At 32.8% G+C, this 17,589-nt stretch overlaps 1 protein-coding gene across 2 annotated transcripts; it reads left to right on the top strand.

Annotated features, from left to right (window-relative positions):
• The first annotated feature begins 9,805 nt into the window (after positions 1-9,805).
• Positions 9,806-17,461, top strand: LOC129311073 (defective in cullin neddylation protein AAR3). 2 transcript variants are annotated; one of them, XM_054953044.1, is made up of 10 exons: positions 9,806-10,087; positions 10,564-10,693; positions 12,714-12,765; positions 13,682-13,757; positions 13,901-13,983; positions 15,078-15,160; positions 15,917-15,942; positions 16,065-16,110; positions 16,776-16,867; positions 16,957-17,461. In XM_054953044.1, the coding sequence occupies exons 1-10, from the start codon at positions 10,030-10,032 to the stop codon at positions 17,253-17,255; spliced, it is 945 nt and encodes a 314-aa protein (XP_054809019.1). In that variant the 5' UTR covers positions 9,806-10,029; the 3' UTR covers positions 17,256-17,461. The 2 variants fall into 2 exon arrangements, with proteins under 2 accessions (XP_054809019.1, XP_054809028.1); XM_054953053.1 differs by lacking the exon at positions 15,917-15,942 and having other exon boundaries at positions 9,808-10,087; positions 15,078-15,174.
• The last annotated feature ends 128 nt before the right edge of the window (positions 17,462-17,589 follow it).

The following is a 17,589-nucleotide window of genomic DNA, read 5'->3' as shown; positions in this document are numbered from 1 at the left end:
CAATAAAGCTTTGAGACTCTATGCTCAATGATAATGGAAATTGAGAAAAAGGTGCGTCAGGATTGATAGAAGTAATAGAAAGGAGTAAAAATTGGTGTGAATTATTTTGGTAGCTGTAGGAGAGATAGAAAGAGGTCATTAGGTTGTGATGAACCTAAGTTGACCAAGTGAAAGAAAATAAATCGTTAAATATGATTTTAAGTGATAATTAGTACTTGTGATCAATTTGATTAATTGACTAATAGTGCTAATTGTATGTAGATTGTCTTGTTGTGTGTATATCTTGAGAAAGAAAGTGTGTGGGGACGTTAGTTATTGAAAGAATCCATGGGTAATCCTTTCTTATGATAGAAGTGTTGAGGTAATCGAATAATTTACTCTATATGATTATCTAGCTTAACTATTTGTGAGTATGGTTATTATTTATGAATTTGTTTTAGACTATGCATGTTTGAAAAGGAAATGATTGTAGCATGAAAATGGTTTCAAAGGAAATGAATTTATGAAATTATATGGCTATATGACTATATATATATATATATATATTTGAATACAAATTAGTGGTTTGTATGTGAGCATGTCAGAAGGGGTGAAATTTTACTTATAGGAAGAAGTAGTGAAGTCCATATAGTATTTATTCTCCTTAGTGTTGGATTGGGGGGTGCAGTAATAAATTAAAATTTAAAATCCCAATCACGATCACGGATTGATCAAATTTGTTTAAGACAAGATGGATAGAAAAATACCTTTTAGATGTCAAACTTTTAAGTTTCTTACAATTATTTGTACCTTAGGAGCTAACAACGCAGCTCTGCTTTCTTTACCGGCATCCACACGAATATCTTTCAATATGAATAGCGTGCTAGCGCTCCTAACGTTTGTCTAGCTATGCAAAAGCTCAGTCAAATATCATTATTCTTTTTCTCTAGGTTTTTTCATGGCTCTCAATAATTTTGCCATCAAGAAGTCTGTCTCTCACCCTTAGGAAGCTTGTCATTCTCTATATTATATAGATTAAGATTTTTTTATCCTCCCTTATGAATTTTTGAAAAATAATCACAATTATTTCAAAAATCATATATTGAGCCAATGAAAATAAAATTTAATTTATTTCATAAATTAAATTTATGATATTATATCTAATTTGAGTTTATCTTATAAATTTAAATTATAGAACTAATATAATGTCCTCTCATATCATGTTAATTATTAAATTTAATCTATCATATAAAATTAAATTTAAAATTAACACAATATAATATAATATAATACATACATACATACATACATACATATATGTATGTATATCTATGTATACACACACACACATAATATTATATTTTTAATTTTATATTCATATATATATATATATACATATATACATATATACATATTTATTAGATAAATATTTAAATACATATATATATATATATAAAAATTGTTCACTCTATATAAAACATTACATTCATTGAATCTAGACATATTTTAAATTCATTGAACTTGAATACTAAAGCTTCATTTGAGCTATTCTTGTGTACAATCTTGTAAGCCTATATAAAGCTAGTTGTAGGCTAATAACACTACCAACCTATAAGTCACAAGTGACTTTTAGTAAGATATTGCGACTATCCAATTCATATAGAAATCGATAATCTGATGTAACATATCATATAACTGTATTATATCCCTTTTATCATCTGATATTATAGTCAAGTGTGAGACATGAAATTGTCCTTCTCCTTTACCTGACCATTACTTTCTCGATCTCTGAGTAGATTGACTATAATAATGAAAAAAATTTTTCTTAGTCTTACTTGTTAAGGGGTCCAGTAATATCTTTCAATTAATGTGATAAAAAAATTCTATCTTGATCGCTTATATTTCTATGCATGAATATCATTAAACTCAATCATAGCCTTTATGATCACCTTGTTAATGGTGACTTTTGATTAGGTCAAAGTTTAAAGTTTATCAGGCAGTAGTAATATAGTTACATATGAGACAAGCTTATAATTTGTACCATGTAACTTTTTCATAAAGGGTCAGTCTAACAACTTGTACTCTTTTAAGTTCCTATGAATTTTATTTATATCTCTATAGTTAATCAAAGTCATACTAGTTAAAAGATATAAGGTAGTTGCATTGATTATGCGGCATACTATCTTGTGTTATAATGTGATTAATGTGTGATTGACCTATGTAATATAAATTTCCTATTTATTTATATATGGCACATTTTAGTATGCTTTAATTTAGTTTCTTAGTTACTGAGATTGTTTAATCTCACTCTTATTTATTAATATCTTACAGGAGACAATACAGTTAAGGAAAAGGAAAAAACATCGATGCCAAAGAACTAGAGCTTATCTTGTAAAGTCTTTAGTTAATTTATGTGTAATTGACATTATTTTACTAACACTAGGGGTTTTTTATATTGATTTATGTTTATTTAGAATCTACTTGTAATGGTAGCCTTAAACTTTGATTTTAGGCATTTTTGGATTGTTTTGGCCATAGTAAGGTCCCAACCCCAAACTGACTATGGTAGTGAGTCAAGATAGTTTGAATAAGTATATTTTAACAATTTAAATGAGTTTTACATATTTTAGGTGATTCTTTATCTTGAATACAAAAAATTACATTTTTACCCCCTCATAATGTGTCTTATAAAGATTGAGTGATCAATTCTTGTATTAAGAGTTGTTTGTTGCTTGTGACTATTTGGAAAAATATATTATGAATTATTGAGTGTGGTTCAAGTCCTTGTGTAGGCTAATGGCTTATGGTTTTGAGAGTTGGACACTTAATTGATGGTTTAGAGAAAAAAATGTGAAGTTTTGCTTTTAGGTGTCTAAATTCTTCATCTAATATCAGATTGATGTGAAAAAAAAATCATTAGCTAGATTATGAAATTTTTGATGTGTGAGCGCTTAAATCACCTCAATTGGAGGTTCAAGTCAAAAGTTATACACATCAAAAGTTCATGATTAGGAGTTGTCATGACAGATACTGTCATGAAGTCTTAGCTGCGGCTTAAAGATTGTTGGCCATAGCTAAAGGTGGCCAAGAGCATTTGGCCACAGCTAAAAGTGAATTGGTTGTAGCTAAATCTTTATTGAAAGTGTTGGTCGTGACTTACTATGCTCTAGTTGCAGCCAAGTACTTCTATTAAGCGAAAATGATTTTTTTTACTTCATTTTAACTTGTTTTCAATTCTACTTAATATTCATGCTTCCCAAATACTTTTTACTTTGATTATAATGTTTAAATAACCTTTTAAACTTGGTTTTTAGATTAAATAAGTAATAGGATCCTATCTATTCAAGATTTTCCTTATTTAACCTTTTGAGTTTTTATATTGCCAAGGTTAATCTTTTTCTCTCCATGATATCTTTTATTATTGATTAAACTAGTTAGAATTGTCATGAAAGCTTTACCTTACAATTAATTTTTGTGCTAGTTATGTGTCTAAATGTTAGTGGTATCACACCTATAGTTTTATTTGGGTTGATATGAAGGCTCAAATGGTAGTTGATTATGCTAGTGGTGATTATTTTATGTGAAGTGATTTCATGAAGTGAAATAGGAAATATACAATTTTACTTATTGATATTTATGCCATACTCATTTACAATTATTTGTGATAATTAGTAGTAATGAGTTATTTTATTACTAAGATTATTATCTCACCCCATGTATAACAAGCCATATTTATGACAATGGAGAGCCAAACAATGCTTGAAGATATAGAAAATATAAAGGCAGCCAAAATTAAGCCACAAAAGAAGATGAAGCTCTTTATGCTATATGCCACGACGTATGCACAATATGATATGGCATGTGACGCAAAGACAAGGGCTTCTAGGCATTGCACATGCATCATGGCATAAGGACAATATGTTATAGCACAATTCACAATTTTGCACATGAGCTGTGATGTAATGAAAACATGCCACGACTCATGTCTTAAATGCTGCTGAGTGTTTTAAGTTGCAAAAAACAAACTAGGGTTAAATAAGCTAATTTCCATGCCTCCAACAAAGGACATATGATTTCCAAATGTCCTTTGAGGCTATCTTTGTCAGGGTTTTTAGTTTTTAAGGGAAATTTGGCCAAAGATTGAAGATTTGAACAGAATTAAGTTGATTTCCTTTTGTTTTTCTACTTCCCTTCCCTTTTCTCTTTATGTTTTTGAGATGGGTGCTAAACAATTTCTTGTTTGTTACTCTAATGAACATGAGTAGATAGTTTCTTATTCTAGAATTATTTCGAACCTTTGTATAGATTAAGACTTGATTACTTTTCTCCTTTGATATTTAATGATATATATTTATATATATGTTTATTTTATCTTATGCTTAATGCTTCTAAGTGTTTGGCCATCATTTAGATTGTTGTGTTCATATAAATGGTGCTTGAGAAAGCTTACTTAGATATAGAACTTGGATAAAATAGTGTTAGACTTAAAATTTATAAAAATAAATGGATGGCTTTGTTGGTAAAATATAGATATTTTATTAACCATTCACAATCACATTGAAATTGGTACTTAAAACTTGTTTTCACTAATTATTTCTAAGAGATTGTGAAATTTTAGGGTTGGAAGATATATTGGATTTTGAGTTGAGAAATATTTTTCAAATACCCAAAAACACATAAGCTTTAAGAGAAGAATCAAGAAACAAACCTGAGCTTTATATTTTACTTATTGATAGTAAAGAAAATGCTGAGGGCCGTCGTATGTTGCAATACTCCATGATGTCTTGGAGAACAATGTTCCTTCCACCTAAGAAGAACCTCCCATCTTTAATGCCTTTAAGTAAATGACAGAACACAAGCTTATTTACCTGATTGACCTGATTCGAACTAATTTTTCAAGGATCGTCTGAATTTGAGCTATGCTCCTAAACTAGAGCTGAAGGTTACCGCACTTCTCATTCCATCATTTAAAGCCTGAGTGAAAACCTCCTTCCATCATAGCAATGATCCACTTTCCCTCCTCGATTGTCTATTTGGTTCTCTAATTATGGATTGTCTGTTTTATTTGATCTCCATCTATGCTATGCAAAACTTTCAATGGTGCTTAGATATTAGTTCTAAAGAAGAGTTTTCTGAGAGAAGAGTTGCACAATTGTGGTGATGCACAGTTGCATGCGAAGAGATGAAAGGTCAAAGTCATAACTCGTGTCATCAAAAATTATCTTTGATTTATTGTATTATTTACTCCCAATAGCAAAAGGCATTTTGGTCCATTCACCTTATCATTTTCTAAATATTAAAATGAGTTTGGTCCTTTAATTGTATTTGGTCCCTAAGCATAATTTTCCTTTCAACTAGGGTTTTTTCACCAATTCTCTCTTATTTCTTTTACCAAATGCATTTCAATATTCAAAAGCAAAAGTGGCTTTCACTTTCTTTTCCTTATGTGTCTATACATACATACATACATACATACATACATACATATATATATATATATATATATAATCAAGTTAACCTGTATGTCGAGAACATTAGAGATAGAGGTTGAATGTGCTCTCAGGGGAAAGGGTGATTCCTCAAAACTTGAGGGTGATAGAATTCGGTTGACTAAGAAAGTTAGCATATATGATGTTATTCCTCATTTAGAGGATCAAAGTGCAACATTGGGAAAAATGCTAGATGTTAATAAGGAAGAAGATGATGGTTTTGCATGTCTCTCATATAAGAACAAGTTATTGGATAATGGAAAAGTAGAGTCTTAAGGAGAAATCAAGATTATTGATTAGGACTATAGAATTAGAAAGAAAGGTATAATTCCAACTACTGATTTCTTTGAGAGGGTTCATGATCTAGTTGTGAAGGGCATAGAGAAGACATTAGTTTTGAAATCATTAGGGAAATTCATCAGATATAATGATCTCTTGATGAAACTTTTGAATATGTGGAAACTAAGGGGTTTTTTTTGAGTTAATGGATGTGGAAGGACATTTCTTTCTGGCCACCTTCACAACTCATGAAGACTATCTGAAGGTTTTAATAGAGGGATCGTGGATGACTTTGGTAGGCTACCTTATCATGCAATCGTGGTCCATTACGCTAATACAAAAAATATTACCTTAATAGGTTTAAATAAGGGTTTTAGAAATGAAATAAAGTTTTTTTCCTAAAAAAATTTGTTTCTAAATCGGTTATGACGTCATAATTGTTTCAAATATAACACATATCTAAATCGATTATGATCATAATCGATTTAGAAACTATATCTTTTTTTTTTACAAAAATTTGTTTGATTGTTTCTTGCATTTACCTTAGTTTTGATAGGCTGCAATTACTAGTAAGAAAAAGCTCTTTTAAACTTGTTAAAAATGCTCAGCTAGACCGGTTCATAAATTGGTTTATATAAGAGAGGTTGGGCTTTCTGAACCGATTAAACAATTGGTTTAGAAAATGATTTTCTAAATAGTTTGGAAAGTGACCTAGAACAAAAGAAATGAAAATCATATTCTAAACCAATTATACATTAATAATTGATTTAGAAAGTCATCTTTTAAATTGGTTAATGTCATAACTAGTTTTAAAAAAATATTATTTTTAAACTGGTTAATGTTATAATTGGTTTTGATAGTTTTTTTTTTACTACTTTGTTTGTTTTCTTTATAACCCCTTCTTTTCTTGGGCATATTTTTCATTTAACCTGCAAATAAAAATCGGCCATTCTAGTCCATTACAACTAATATAATATAATCAAGTACTAATATAAATGAAATAAGTGAAATAATATCCAATTCAAATATCTAATTCAAACAAAACTTAAAGCCTAAACTATATACAATTAAACATTGTAATAAACTAATCAAACTAAAAATTCAAATTAAAAATAGAGCTTTATAGCTATGTACTACCCTATACGAAGCTTTATAGAAAACTCTATTGATTGACCTTATCAACATCCTCTTCAGGGAATAGCTCAGTAAGCTTGAACATTTAAAAGTAGAAAGTCAAGTATAAGTAAATTCTAAGGGAGAATAAAAAACCAAATTAATAAATTTACTTCTTGGGTGAATGGAGTCATGCCATATTTGATGTTGAAAATGTACCGCATGACATACAAGCCGCGTAATTAAGATTTCTTTAACTATCTATGACTCTATAAAAGAACAACAGAACGAGTATTTTTAAAAATTAAGTAGGCTTATCTCTAAAAAAATATGCTCTTACCTTTGGTGTGATCCATATAAGGTTTTTGATTTCATGGGTATGCTTCCTCAACTCGGCATAGTAGGATGTCCTTATAGCCTTATTATCAAAATTACAAAGTCAACTATGACTAACTAAACATGACAAATAATGTTTTATAGTTAAGGGATATGTGTTAGTCCACCATCTTCTTCAAATATTTTCCCACTTTATAGCGAAGGAAGCATAAGAAGAGAATGATATTGCTCTTCATAGTAAAAAATGCCAATTGCCAATGGCTGCTATAGAAAAACATTAATAGGAGTTAGAAAAAGTAAATTCAAAGCAGAATGAGAATGAAATACAAAGTTTTTTTTACTCATGGATATATGGTGCAATGTAACACTCCTTCCCTTCGATGAACCTTTGAAATATACATGCATGTCTTAGCTTAAGAGTGTTCCTAAACTCTTAGGTATGAATCGGGAAAAGCAATCCAAACCTATTATCTTTTCTCGATAACACCAAATCATGATGGACATACTTATAATGTTGTAAGAAAATTAGTTAAATTGTTTAATTATGTTAATTTAAGACAAGATACTTACATTAACCAAATTTGAATGTGTGATAAGGTGAGATGACAATCATTCCACATCCACATCAAGTCCTCTCTTTCAATCTTGACATTCACTTCCTTTTTTTCCTGATAATTGTTAGATCCATTAGAAAAATTGCTATCCTAAAGGACTTGTCATTCACTGTCAAAATATGCTGCTACATCTAAGTCAACTGCAATTGGGGAATCACTTGATTGGAGGGGGCAATCTGCAAAATAATTTCAAGTCAATAAAAAATATTTAAAAGTAAAAAATCCAAGTTGAAAAATATAATTGCACTTACTTTAGCTAGAACCATATTAATAAGTCTTTTTGGCCAAAAGATAAATGCCTTCTTGGCCTCATCAATAATCTTGACCTCTTTAGTAGGGAAGTAGGACATGGGCATTAGTAACTACAATCTCCTTAACTACTATTCTAATTTGGTCATCTTGTTTTGGCATGTGGTAGACAGTTGGCCTCAAGTTGTAGATGTTACCATGTGCTACTAAACGTTTGTCAGGATTTTCCATATATAGCTCACAAGGATCACTCATGGCAAGACTTATATTAACCTTTGATAGACACTTAGCAGCGTAGCAGCTCCCTTTCGTGTTTTAATGAGCAGTAAGAAAGTAGGTCTGTGAACCAGATATATCCTGTCGTAAACTCAAAATATTCATCATTTTTCTCCTCTATTTGTTTCATCCTTCCATTTAACTTGGTATCAAATGATGCTTTTGCCTCCACCCTTATAGTGGTTGGCATTGATTTTAGATCCTCCTTGGTGACCGCTCCTTGGGCATGTCATGTAGATGCTCTACATATGTCCTTTATGCTTGCCCCACCCCCAACTCCCCTAATACAGCCAAGATGCTCTTGTTTCCCTACAATGATAGTCAATATGTCATTCCTTTCGTCTGATGTAAAGGATCTATTGGCTTGCTTATTTTTGAGTTCATCTTGTAACACTAGATCACAAATAATAGTAATTAATATTTTCCTAAAGCAAATAAAATAAAGAATAATAATACTCATAATCTTTTCATAAATTACATGAGCCTTGTCACTTGTATAGGACTTGCTCCTTGTTTGGTGAGCATACTTCCATTTGTCTTCGCGATGCATCAGAGATGGTGGAGAAAGAAGAATGAAGGGTTGGATTAAGCTTATTCCTCAAACCTCTTCCTTTTTTGTGCCATCAAGTCTTAGTCAACTTTGGCATAACTACACGAGACATTGTGTAGGAGAAATCGTTCCTCTTACCATTTGTTTGTCCTTGTGCCCATTTTGCTTGTAAAAAAACAACACAATAAGTGAGTTAGAATAAACAAAAGCAAGAATTAATAATATAATTGAAATGACTTAGAATAATTCAAAATAAATCAACTCACCAAAGGTGTTGATATCATCCAAAACCTATAGAATTTTTTTTAAGTATCTTTATCAAGAAAGGAATACTTGGAGCATGGATTAGGACGTGGTTCACCATCTTCCATATCGATGCACACATATTGGCGAGCCAAGGTAGTCTTGAATGACCTCCAAAAGAGGCAATTCACAACAAAAGGAAACCAAAACTATGCTAGCTTGGACAAAATGAAAGTTTTGATACACAATACGCACCCAATCATTACTCAGGCCATTGTTTACTCCACCCTTAATCGACTGCAAGGCATTTTAAAGTCGCTCAAAACTCTTCTTATTAAGGCACTATGTGAAGAGATGATGTTATTTTTTTCAAAATTTCTCGCTCACAAATCAGACCACCATTGATACTCATTTGAAAAAATCCCTCACCATCGAAATTTGGAGTCCTCCTTGTCTACATCATGTGAAGATTTGAAGAAGTAAGGGTGATTTTCTTTTAAGATGTTGTCGCTTAAGTCGAGGGCATTCTGGTCAGCACAATACTAAATTAAATAAATAAAATAATAAACTCGGTCTTTCAATAATATTTGAGTCCTAGATTAATTTTCTTTTTAACGCGATGTTTTTGACCAATTTTCTCAATCTTCTATCATTTTCTCAATTTTTTTTTTATATTTTATTTTAACTGGACGATATCTTTGCTTTTCGCAATCTCGCAGCACTGGAAACCCAGACGCCGATAAGACGATGAACTGAAACATAACGCTGAGAGAGAGATCAGATACTGTCTGGCTCCCTCCGAAGCAGCGTGCTTCAATTTCAGCACAGGGTGGTTTGCACCTCTCTATATCTTCTTGGCCCTTTGCTGCTAGCTCCGACTGCTTCGTAGGCGAGTTGATCCATGGATCCATTGGTTTCCACTCGGATCGACATCTTTGAGATATATCGTCGATACCGTGGTAAGTTTCTTTTTAAAATGCTTGACAACGTTTTTATCATTTTTCAGCTGTTTCTTGGTCTTAAAAGATTATGGAATTCGGTTCTAGATAGCCTATTTTTCCGTTGAGACTCAAAGATCGTATTGGTTTCATGGCATAATTAGATTGTGAACCCCATGTTTAGTTTCTTGGCTATTCTGAAAATAGGTCTTTTTTAGCTCACCATCCGTTGGCAACACCACGTTTAGTGCAATTCGTGGGCAACTTCTAAAACAGAGTATTGTGCTACGGCGCATGCAATTGGAGATGTTTTATTTCTAAATGAATTCTATCTTCTTAAAAGAAATCATAAGGGCTGAGGGCTTAATTTTTACAGTCCAATTTGAAAGCAAAGCATCATCTTTCATATTGCCGGGGGGATTTGGGTCCGAGACCTAGAGAGAGTAAGTGCCTGGAGCTTTGTGGTCATATAAGTGATATTTGAGCATCTTCTGCAGACATCAAAACAGGAAATACACATCATGCGGAAGAGGGCTACAGGCAAGACTGTGACCTTCAGAAGGCTAGACACTCAAGGGAGGCATTGGCACAGCTATTAAAATTGGCGGAGTCCAGAGTTCATATAGGGTATGGACGTGCCCTTTTGTGCAGCTTTCTGGAAACTTCAAACTTCCAATAGGAGTTGATATTAAAATCATGCCGAAAGTTTTCACTGACATAAGTTAACTGTCTCCTTCAATTTTTCAATTTCTATGCCCAGTCTTTCCCGTCCTTCTTTGAGCGATGCATAACTTGCAGATGTCGGCTAGTTGTTGGAATGTATTCTTATGTCTGTTCTAGTTTCCAAAGTTTGGGAACACTATTACTGAAACTGTTCGTTTCGTTTCGTTTTGTTTTAATTTAGTTCATTGGAAATCAAGGTAGGGCATGAATGATTTTTCATTGATTCTCTAACAAAAGAGGAAGAAACTTTTATCTAAGCAACTCACCTTCTTTAGTGGAAAGTTAAAGAAAGGTTCCCTCTTGATGCTAGATTTGTAAAACCCTGCATGCTAATGGTGCTAGAAAGGCACTCGCTTGAGTAAATCAAAGTGCTAAAGTAATAAAAGAATGTGATATAAGAAAACCCCCCTCCCCCAGAAAAAAAAAAATGTAATTTGAAATAACTCTGACGTCATTTACTTTTTCCAGCAAACTAGAACTACAGAAACATGGTTTTTCAGATAGGGCATCCAGGACAAACGATTGTTTAATTAATATTGAGATTTACTATTTTACCCTATTATAAAAGGTTGGCCTGGATTTGTTTCCTAATTTATGGGCTTACGATGCTTCACATGAGTAAGTTGCCTGAAGGCACACACCTTTCATGACGAAAAGGCCCACAAGGTGAGAACCTTTTGGCGTCTTAGTGAAGGCAGTGCCTCTTGAGGTGTATCATCTTATGCCTTGCCTTACTGCCTTAGGCATTAAGGTGAGTGCCTTTAACCCATGTTGGGAAAAATATTTCCTTGTGTTACATTGTTTATTTGTGATATCAACCGAGATTTTTTGGTTAATGGTATATCAGAAGGGTTGGATGTGAATAGAGTACAATGGTGTCATGTGATCAGTAGCTTACTTGACTTATTTGGATAAGACTTGTTCTTCTCATTGTCATTTGCTATAATTGTATACTGTGGTGAGCTTGATATTTATATACTAGTTAATTAACTAGTAATGATTAACAATTACTAAAAAATTTAAGTTAAAACTATGTTTCTAAAGGAAGTTTTATTACTTATGATTTAAATTTATTTTCCTTCTGAGTTCTATCAATAAAATAAGGACTAAGAAACTTATCACGTGTCTTGTAAAAAACCTATGGCTACTTCGTTGATTGTTCAATGTGCTGAATTGAATATGTGTTCAAGTGCAAGTTAGAAATATGGGGAAATAATGCTATTGCTCCAAGGAAAATTTATCTCAATAATAGTTTTTATGTAGAAAGAGAACATGGGATGGATGTCAATAATTTATATTTTAACATCTATTTATTAATAAAGGTAAATTTTTATGATGATATGAGTTTACAAGACAAGTCTATATCTCCCATACAAGTTTTCTGATACTGGCAAGTGTGACAACTTGCTGAAATAAAGGGAAGAGAGAAAAATCTGGCATAGGTTGAATTCAAATATCCTTTATCTTGGGATGAACTTAATTATATTAGTAGATGGGTAGTAATTCTGTAATGATATGTGTTTGTTTTAGCCAAAATAGAAGGGTATGAAGCTATGTCTAATAAATAAGAATTTGTGGAAATTCCCCTACAATCATTTAATCTGATTTCAAATTTGATTCTGTTCCAAGACAGTTTATTAATCATACATTTTTAGTAAACATTATTTGACTAGCCAATTGTAGTCTCTTGTTCTTTCTTGCCTTAATTGCATACCAAATCAACTCACTCAGTCATTCTTCATTATCCAACACTCACAAAATGGAGTATGGTTTTCTTGTATGCCAATCTTTTATGATTATGCATCTTGAAAAATATAAGAACATGATAAATATAAGAACATATTATATGAGCTTAGCAAGCATTGCATTATATGGGAACTTTTCTTTTCTAGTTCTAACTATCTTGAAACACTATACTTGCCAGGGTAACAATTTTTGATGAATTCTTAATGCTAATGGCAAAGCTTGACTTGACGGTAAGGTTTGCTCTGACATTATTCAGCTCTGCTTTTTCAGATATTTTGCTCATTAAGATAATGTTTCATTCTCTTTCTGCATGTATTATCACTACATTGGTGTGTCCTAGATGTCATTTTGTAATTTAAAATGAGTTTTATTTGGATAAAAGAAAGGGGACTAGCATCGCTGTATCTGCAAGAAGAGGAAAGTAGACAACAAAACTGATACTGCATAATTTTAGTCTTTATGAATTTCAATACTAAAAACACTTGTAACAGTACCCTCTGTGCGGCACTAAGGTTTAAAACTTTCCTATAATGGTATTGGCGTTTCTTTCTCTCTAAATACTTTGCCTACAGAAAGGATGGTACATCTTCACATGATTTTGCCTTCTCTCTTACTACTAATGTCTTAAGCTATAATGGCAGTCATTAACAGATCTTCAAGATTGGAAAGGTATACCCGCACCTCTCTAGAAAACAAAATCAGCTGATATCATGAAAGATAGGTGACAAAACAGTCGGAGGAGAATGATATTTTTCGTTGTTTTTTTAGATGATGTAAACATCTAGGAATAATGCTTTATGTGCGCCCAGCTTAGCTGCAAAGTTTAATAGAGTTAATATGTCAAGCACTCCAGAGCAGACTAAAGCTTCAGTTTTCGAACTGAGATCCTTTAATCTTCAAATTAACATATTAAGGTAATAGCAATGAAGACCAGGATAATGTATAGGCTATTTTTCTTTTCTGCCTGAAGCATGGATTATTAAGACTGCTTGTCTAACCTATATGGAAAATGTCCTATTTTGTAAGTAGAAAGATACACTGAACAAATAAAGAACTATAACAAGACTAGTTTAGTAGCCTCTCTTTTATCTTCTTCTGGTTTTGTTTGGTAACTTTAATTCTCTAATTCAGACATCGGCTTTGTAGGTGGATTTTTCAGAATTCTCTTGCTTCTATGATTTTGTTTTCTTCATGTGTCGAGAAAATGGTCAAAAGAATATTAGTAAGTGTTCAAGTTTATTTCACTCTGCTCAAATTTTTGTTAGTTTCACAAATTGGTGAATCAGTAAATATTATCCACCGGTTGTTGCATTTGTTTCTTCTTTTTTTTTCGGTTTTCATTTTCATTAACTTCATAATTTACAGCTGTGAGCAGGGCAATAACTGCCTGGAAATTGGTTCTAGCTGGGCGGTTTCCACTACTTAGCCAATGGTGTGACTTTGTTGAGGTACGTTAATGCTTATATGCTAAAAATTAATGTGTTCCATGTGTGCCTATTTATATGATGTAGTGTACTAGTTGTTTTCTTCTACCGTATCCAAAATGTTCCTTGATATTTTTTTTTAAATATTAACATGAAAAAGTAAAAGTAAGAAAAACTTTTGGTTGTTCAGGGCGCATAAGTTGTACGTGACAACCTTCTATTAGCAAAGTTGTTAGACTGCATGTTATTATCCCAAATCTAGATCACTTTGGTTGCATGTCTTTTGTTTAAATTAATAGACGTTGCCCAACTATTCTTGTTGGTGTCTTTAACATCATTACAAAGTCGTTCTCTTTGAGACTGAGGTTAATAGGGTAGTATTTCCAAACACCAGAGTGTTTTTGTGGCAGGAAAGAAAATTGTAGACATGGCTTTGGTGGTCAATGAAGCTTGGATGGTGTTAAACACCAGAAGGAGCAAATGATTGGTGTTCAATTTGGATTTGAGAAGGCCTATGATAGGTTTAGCTTCAGTTTCTCAAATAGGTCAAAATAAGATTGATGGTTGTCATTCTTTTCCAGCTGCTGTTACTGGTGAGCTGGAATATTGATTGTTGTTTGGTTGAAAGGGGTGGACTTTTCACATTTCCAGTTTACTTTATGGCGATATTCTTAGACTATGAGAAAACATGAATAACTTGTTCAATGCTTTGTCTTTCCTTCAGTTTCAGTTCTCTGAGGTGTTGTCAGCTCATGCATTGGCTATCGTGATCTTCTTGGAATCTTAATTATTAATCCATTTCGTGATGTTGTCCCAAGTGACCTTGTCTGCAAAATTTTGCTTCAGAGGAATCATTTAGGGTTATATTGAGTATGTGATGGATAATTTGGATGCCAATTGTTATGTTTGTTCTGGTTTGTGATCTTTCCTTTCCAGTAATTCTGGAGTAGTTCATATTGAAGACTGTTGCGTGCCAAACTTGATGTTTATATAATATGATGCCTTTATTGTCCCACTTGGTGAACATTCTTTTATGAACCACCAACTTTGTGATGAAGAATGTGGCTGTGCTATTTAACTTTTCTTTTGGAGAAACTGATCTATGGAATTCTATTTAGAAAAATCAACGGTACAACATCTCTGAAGATACCTGGCAACAACTGCTAGCTTTCAGCTTGTGTACCCAAGAAAATCTGGAAGGGTATGATCCTGAAGGTATTGTTATGATGTGCTTTATTGCATTTAGCTTCACATTCAGATTTATATACCTTACACTGCTCTTTCTGTGCAATGCATTTTCATTTTGTGACAATACTTGCACGGTTTATTAGTTCCTTTGTGCTTTTAATGAATAGTGTCTATGCTAATCTTTGTCTTATCTGCTTCATGACAACAAATAAATGCAGATACTGGCTAAATTGTGCAAGTCTCTTGTTTTAAAAAAAAAGGTGGTTAATGGGAATAACTGAATGCTAAGTATTTTTGGCTAAGTTGTTATGGTAGTCTCTACTTTTTCCTTCCCCTGCTTCATGTTTGTCTTCTGTTCTGGATAGTCAACATCACTGAAGTTCTCTGTCTTTTGCTATAAGTTTGCGATTCTGCTGCGTGCATAATTAAAAATTAATTTTTTTTATTTTAAAAAACTAAAACCATGACGGCGGCACAAAGTGACTGTATGGAGTGTGAATGTGTTACTTTTTTGTATTCAAGATCTGGATTCTGTACAAGTTGATAGCAGCAAGGACTGGGCAGTGAGGGTGATTATTTTGTCAAAATAAAATCTTCACATGCATTTCACCATAGAAAGAACTCTACCCAAGCAGATATTCTTTCATTTCCCCTTCCTACTGACACCTCTTTCTATCTTACTGTTAATTCATGCAAGTTGCGATGACCACCTCTTTCTATCTTACTGTTAATTCATACAAGTTGCGATGACCATTTTTATTTCATGCAGTGATGAAGATGCTTGTATCCGACTTGGTGACTCTGCATTAAAAAGGCTTTTTTTTTTTGGTTTTTTTTTTGGGGGGGGGGTTGGGTGGCTGCACAGACATGTTATTTTGATCACTGGTAAATGACCATTTCTTTTCTTTTCCTTACAGGTGCATGGCCTGTTCTAGTAGATGATTTTGTTGACCATATGTACAGGTTTGATTTTTCTTTTGGTCGCAAAGACATCATTAAATTCTTGATTTATTATTATTATTTTTTAAAGTGCAAAGTGAAAAATGTCTGATAAATTCTACTTTTTTAGAAAGATGGTATCATTCTAAGTTAATGTTTTGTCAATTGGTTACCACCTTAGTCTTGAAGATTTGTCCTTACACCCTCCATACTGCTGTCTAAGTGCCTGCGCCTGGGGTGGGGATGTGGTCACTGACCATAATTGAAGAACATTAAATTCTGCAAAATATTAATTTCTGACAGTGCTCCTCCGGGTGCATTTTGGACTGTCTAACCTTGTAATGCTGTCCTTTGGTGTCTTTGATACATTTGCACAATTCTTCTATTATATCACAATGCAGTTTCTTCTTTCCTAATCCTTTGGATTGATTGAATATTTTTTTGTTGTATTTTATTTTATTTTTAGTGGAAACTACTTCACTGTCAAATGAGAAATGATTTTCTGAAAATCTTTTATTGTTTGATTCAATTTGTATTTACACGAGACAGTGAACAATTTGTGACCGCAGTTATCACCCGGTATAATTAATTCTCACTGATCCACCATCCCTTGAAGGCATCTTTGCAATGCGACATTTTTATTTTTATTTTTTAAGTAACGATTATATTATAAATATATCATTGTGCAGGTCCTCAGGATCATCTTATGATAATTGCAACTTACAATGTAACTGCGGTGATCCGCAATCACAATCGTGTATTTTTGAAGACTTAGTTCCTGGTGGGTTGAATGAACTTGTGAGTATTTCTGATCTTATGAATTTGAGTCTGGGTGGCTCATAAACCAGTATCTGTATGGTTTTCTCACAGGAATGAGAAATTTATCTGGTTTAAAGAGGAAGGTATCGCATGGCATAGGGGAAGACGACATGGAGGCCATATATACTCCCATCTCTGTCGCAGCTGACTTGAGCCCCTCAAAAAGAAGCAGAGGGAATATTCAAGGTGCAATGAATTCGGAGGAAAATCCCGTGGGGGATGCTATAGAGGATTGTAATGGAATTGCCAGAAATAATAGCCCCTTGTGTTCATCAAAATCGCCATGTGCAGTTGAGCGCTGTCTTTCAAAGGGCTTTGCAGGGCTTCTCTCAACACGTTCCTTTGTGTAGTACTGTTAGTCTGGTCAGGAAAAGAGGGCGTTCTTTATATGAAGCACCAATTGTGGTTGAGGTATATAAAATATTCATACGCGAAATGATATAAGTTGTTTTTTTTTTCCCCTTTCGAATTATATTAATATGGCATGTAGCTGGTGTGTTTGATTGTCCCTTCAATCCCATTTGATAAAATCAATAAAAAGCTTTTACTTTCTTCTTTTTTTGAGTCTTTAATTCAAGTACATGTTTAATATGTTCGTTTTGCTCAGAATTTATGTTAAATCCTCTGTGGCCAACTAAGATTTGTATTCAATCTACACGATAAAAATTCAAATGCCCCTATGCG

This window comes from Prosopis cineraria, unplaced genomic scaffold (genome assembly GCF_029017545.1).
Source record: "Prosopis cineraria cultivar Desert tree isolate PC_DT_omini unplaced genomic scaffold, ASM2901754v1 PC1, whole genome shotgun sequence".
NCBI classification, from domain to species: Eukaryota; Viridiplantae; Streptophyta; class Magnoliopsida; order Fabales; family Fabaceae; genus Prosopis; species Prosopis cineraria.
Note: the sequence above shows the minus strand (reverse complement) of the source record. Positions and strands in the feature narration are given on the sequence as shown.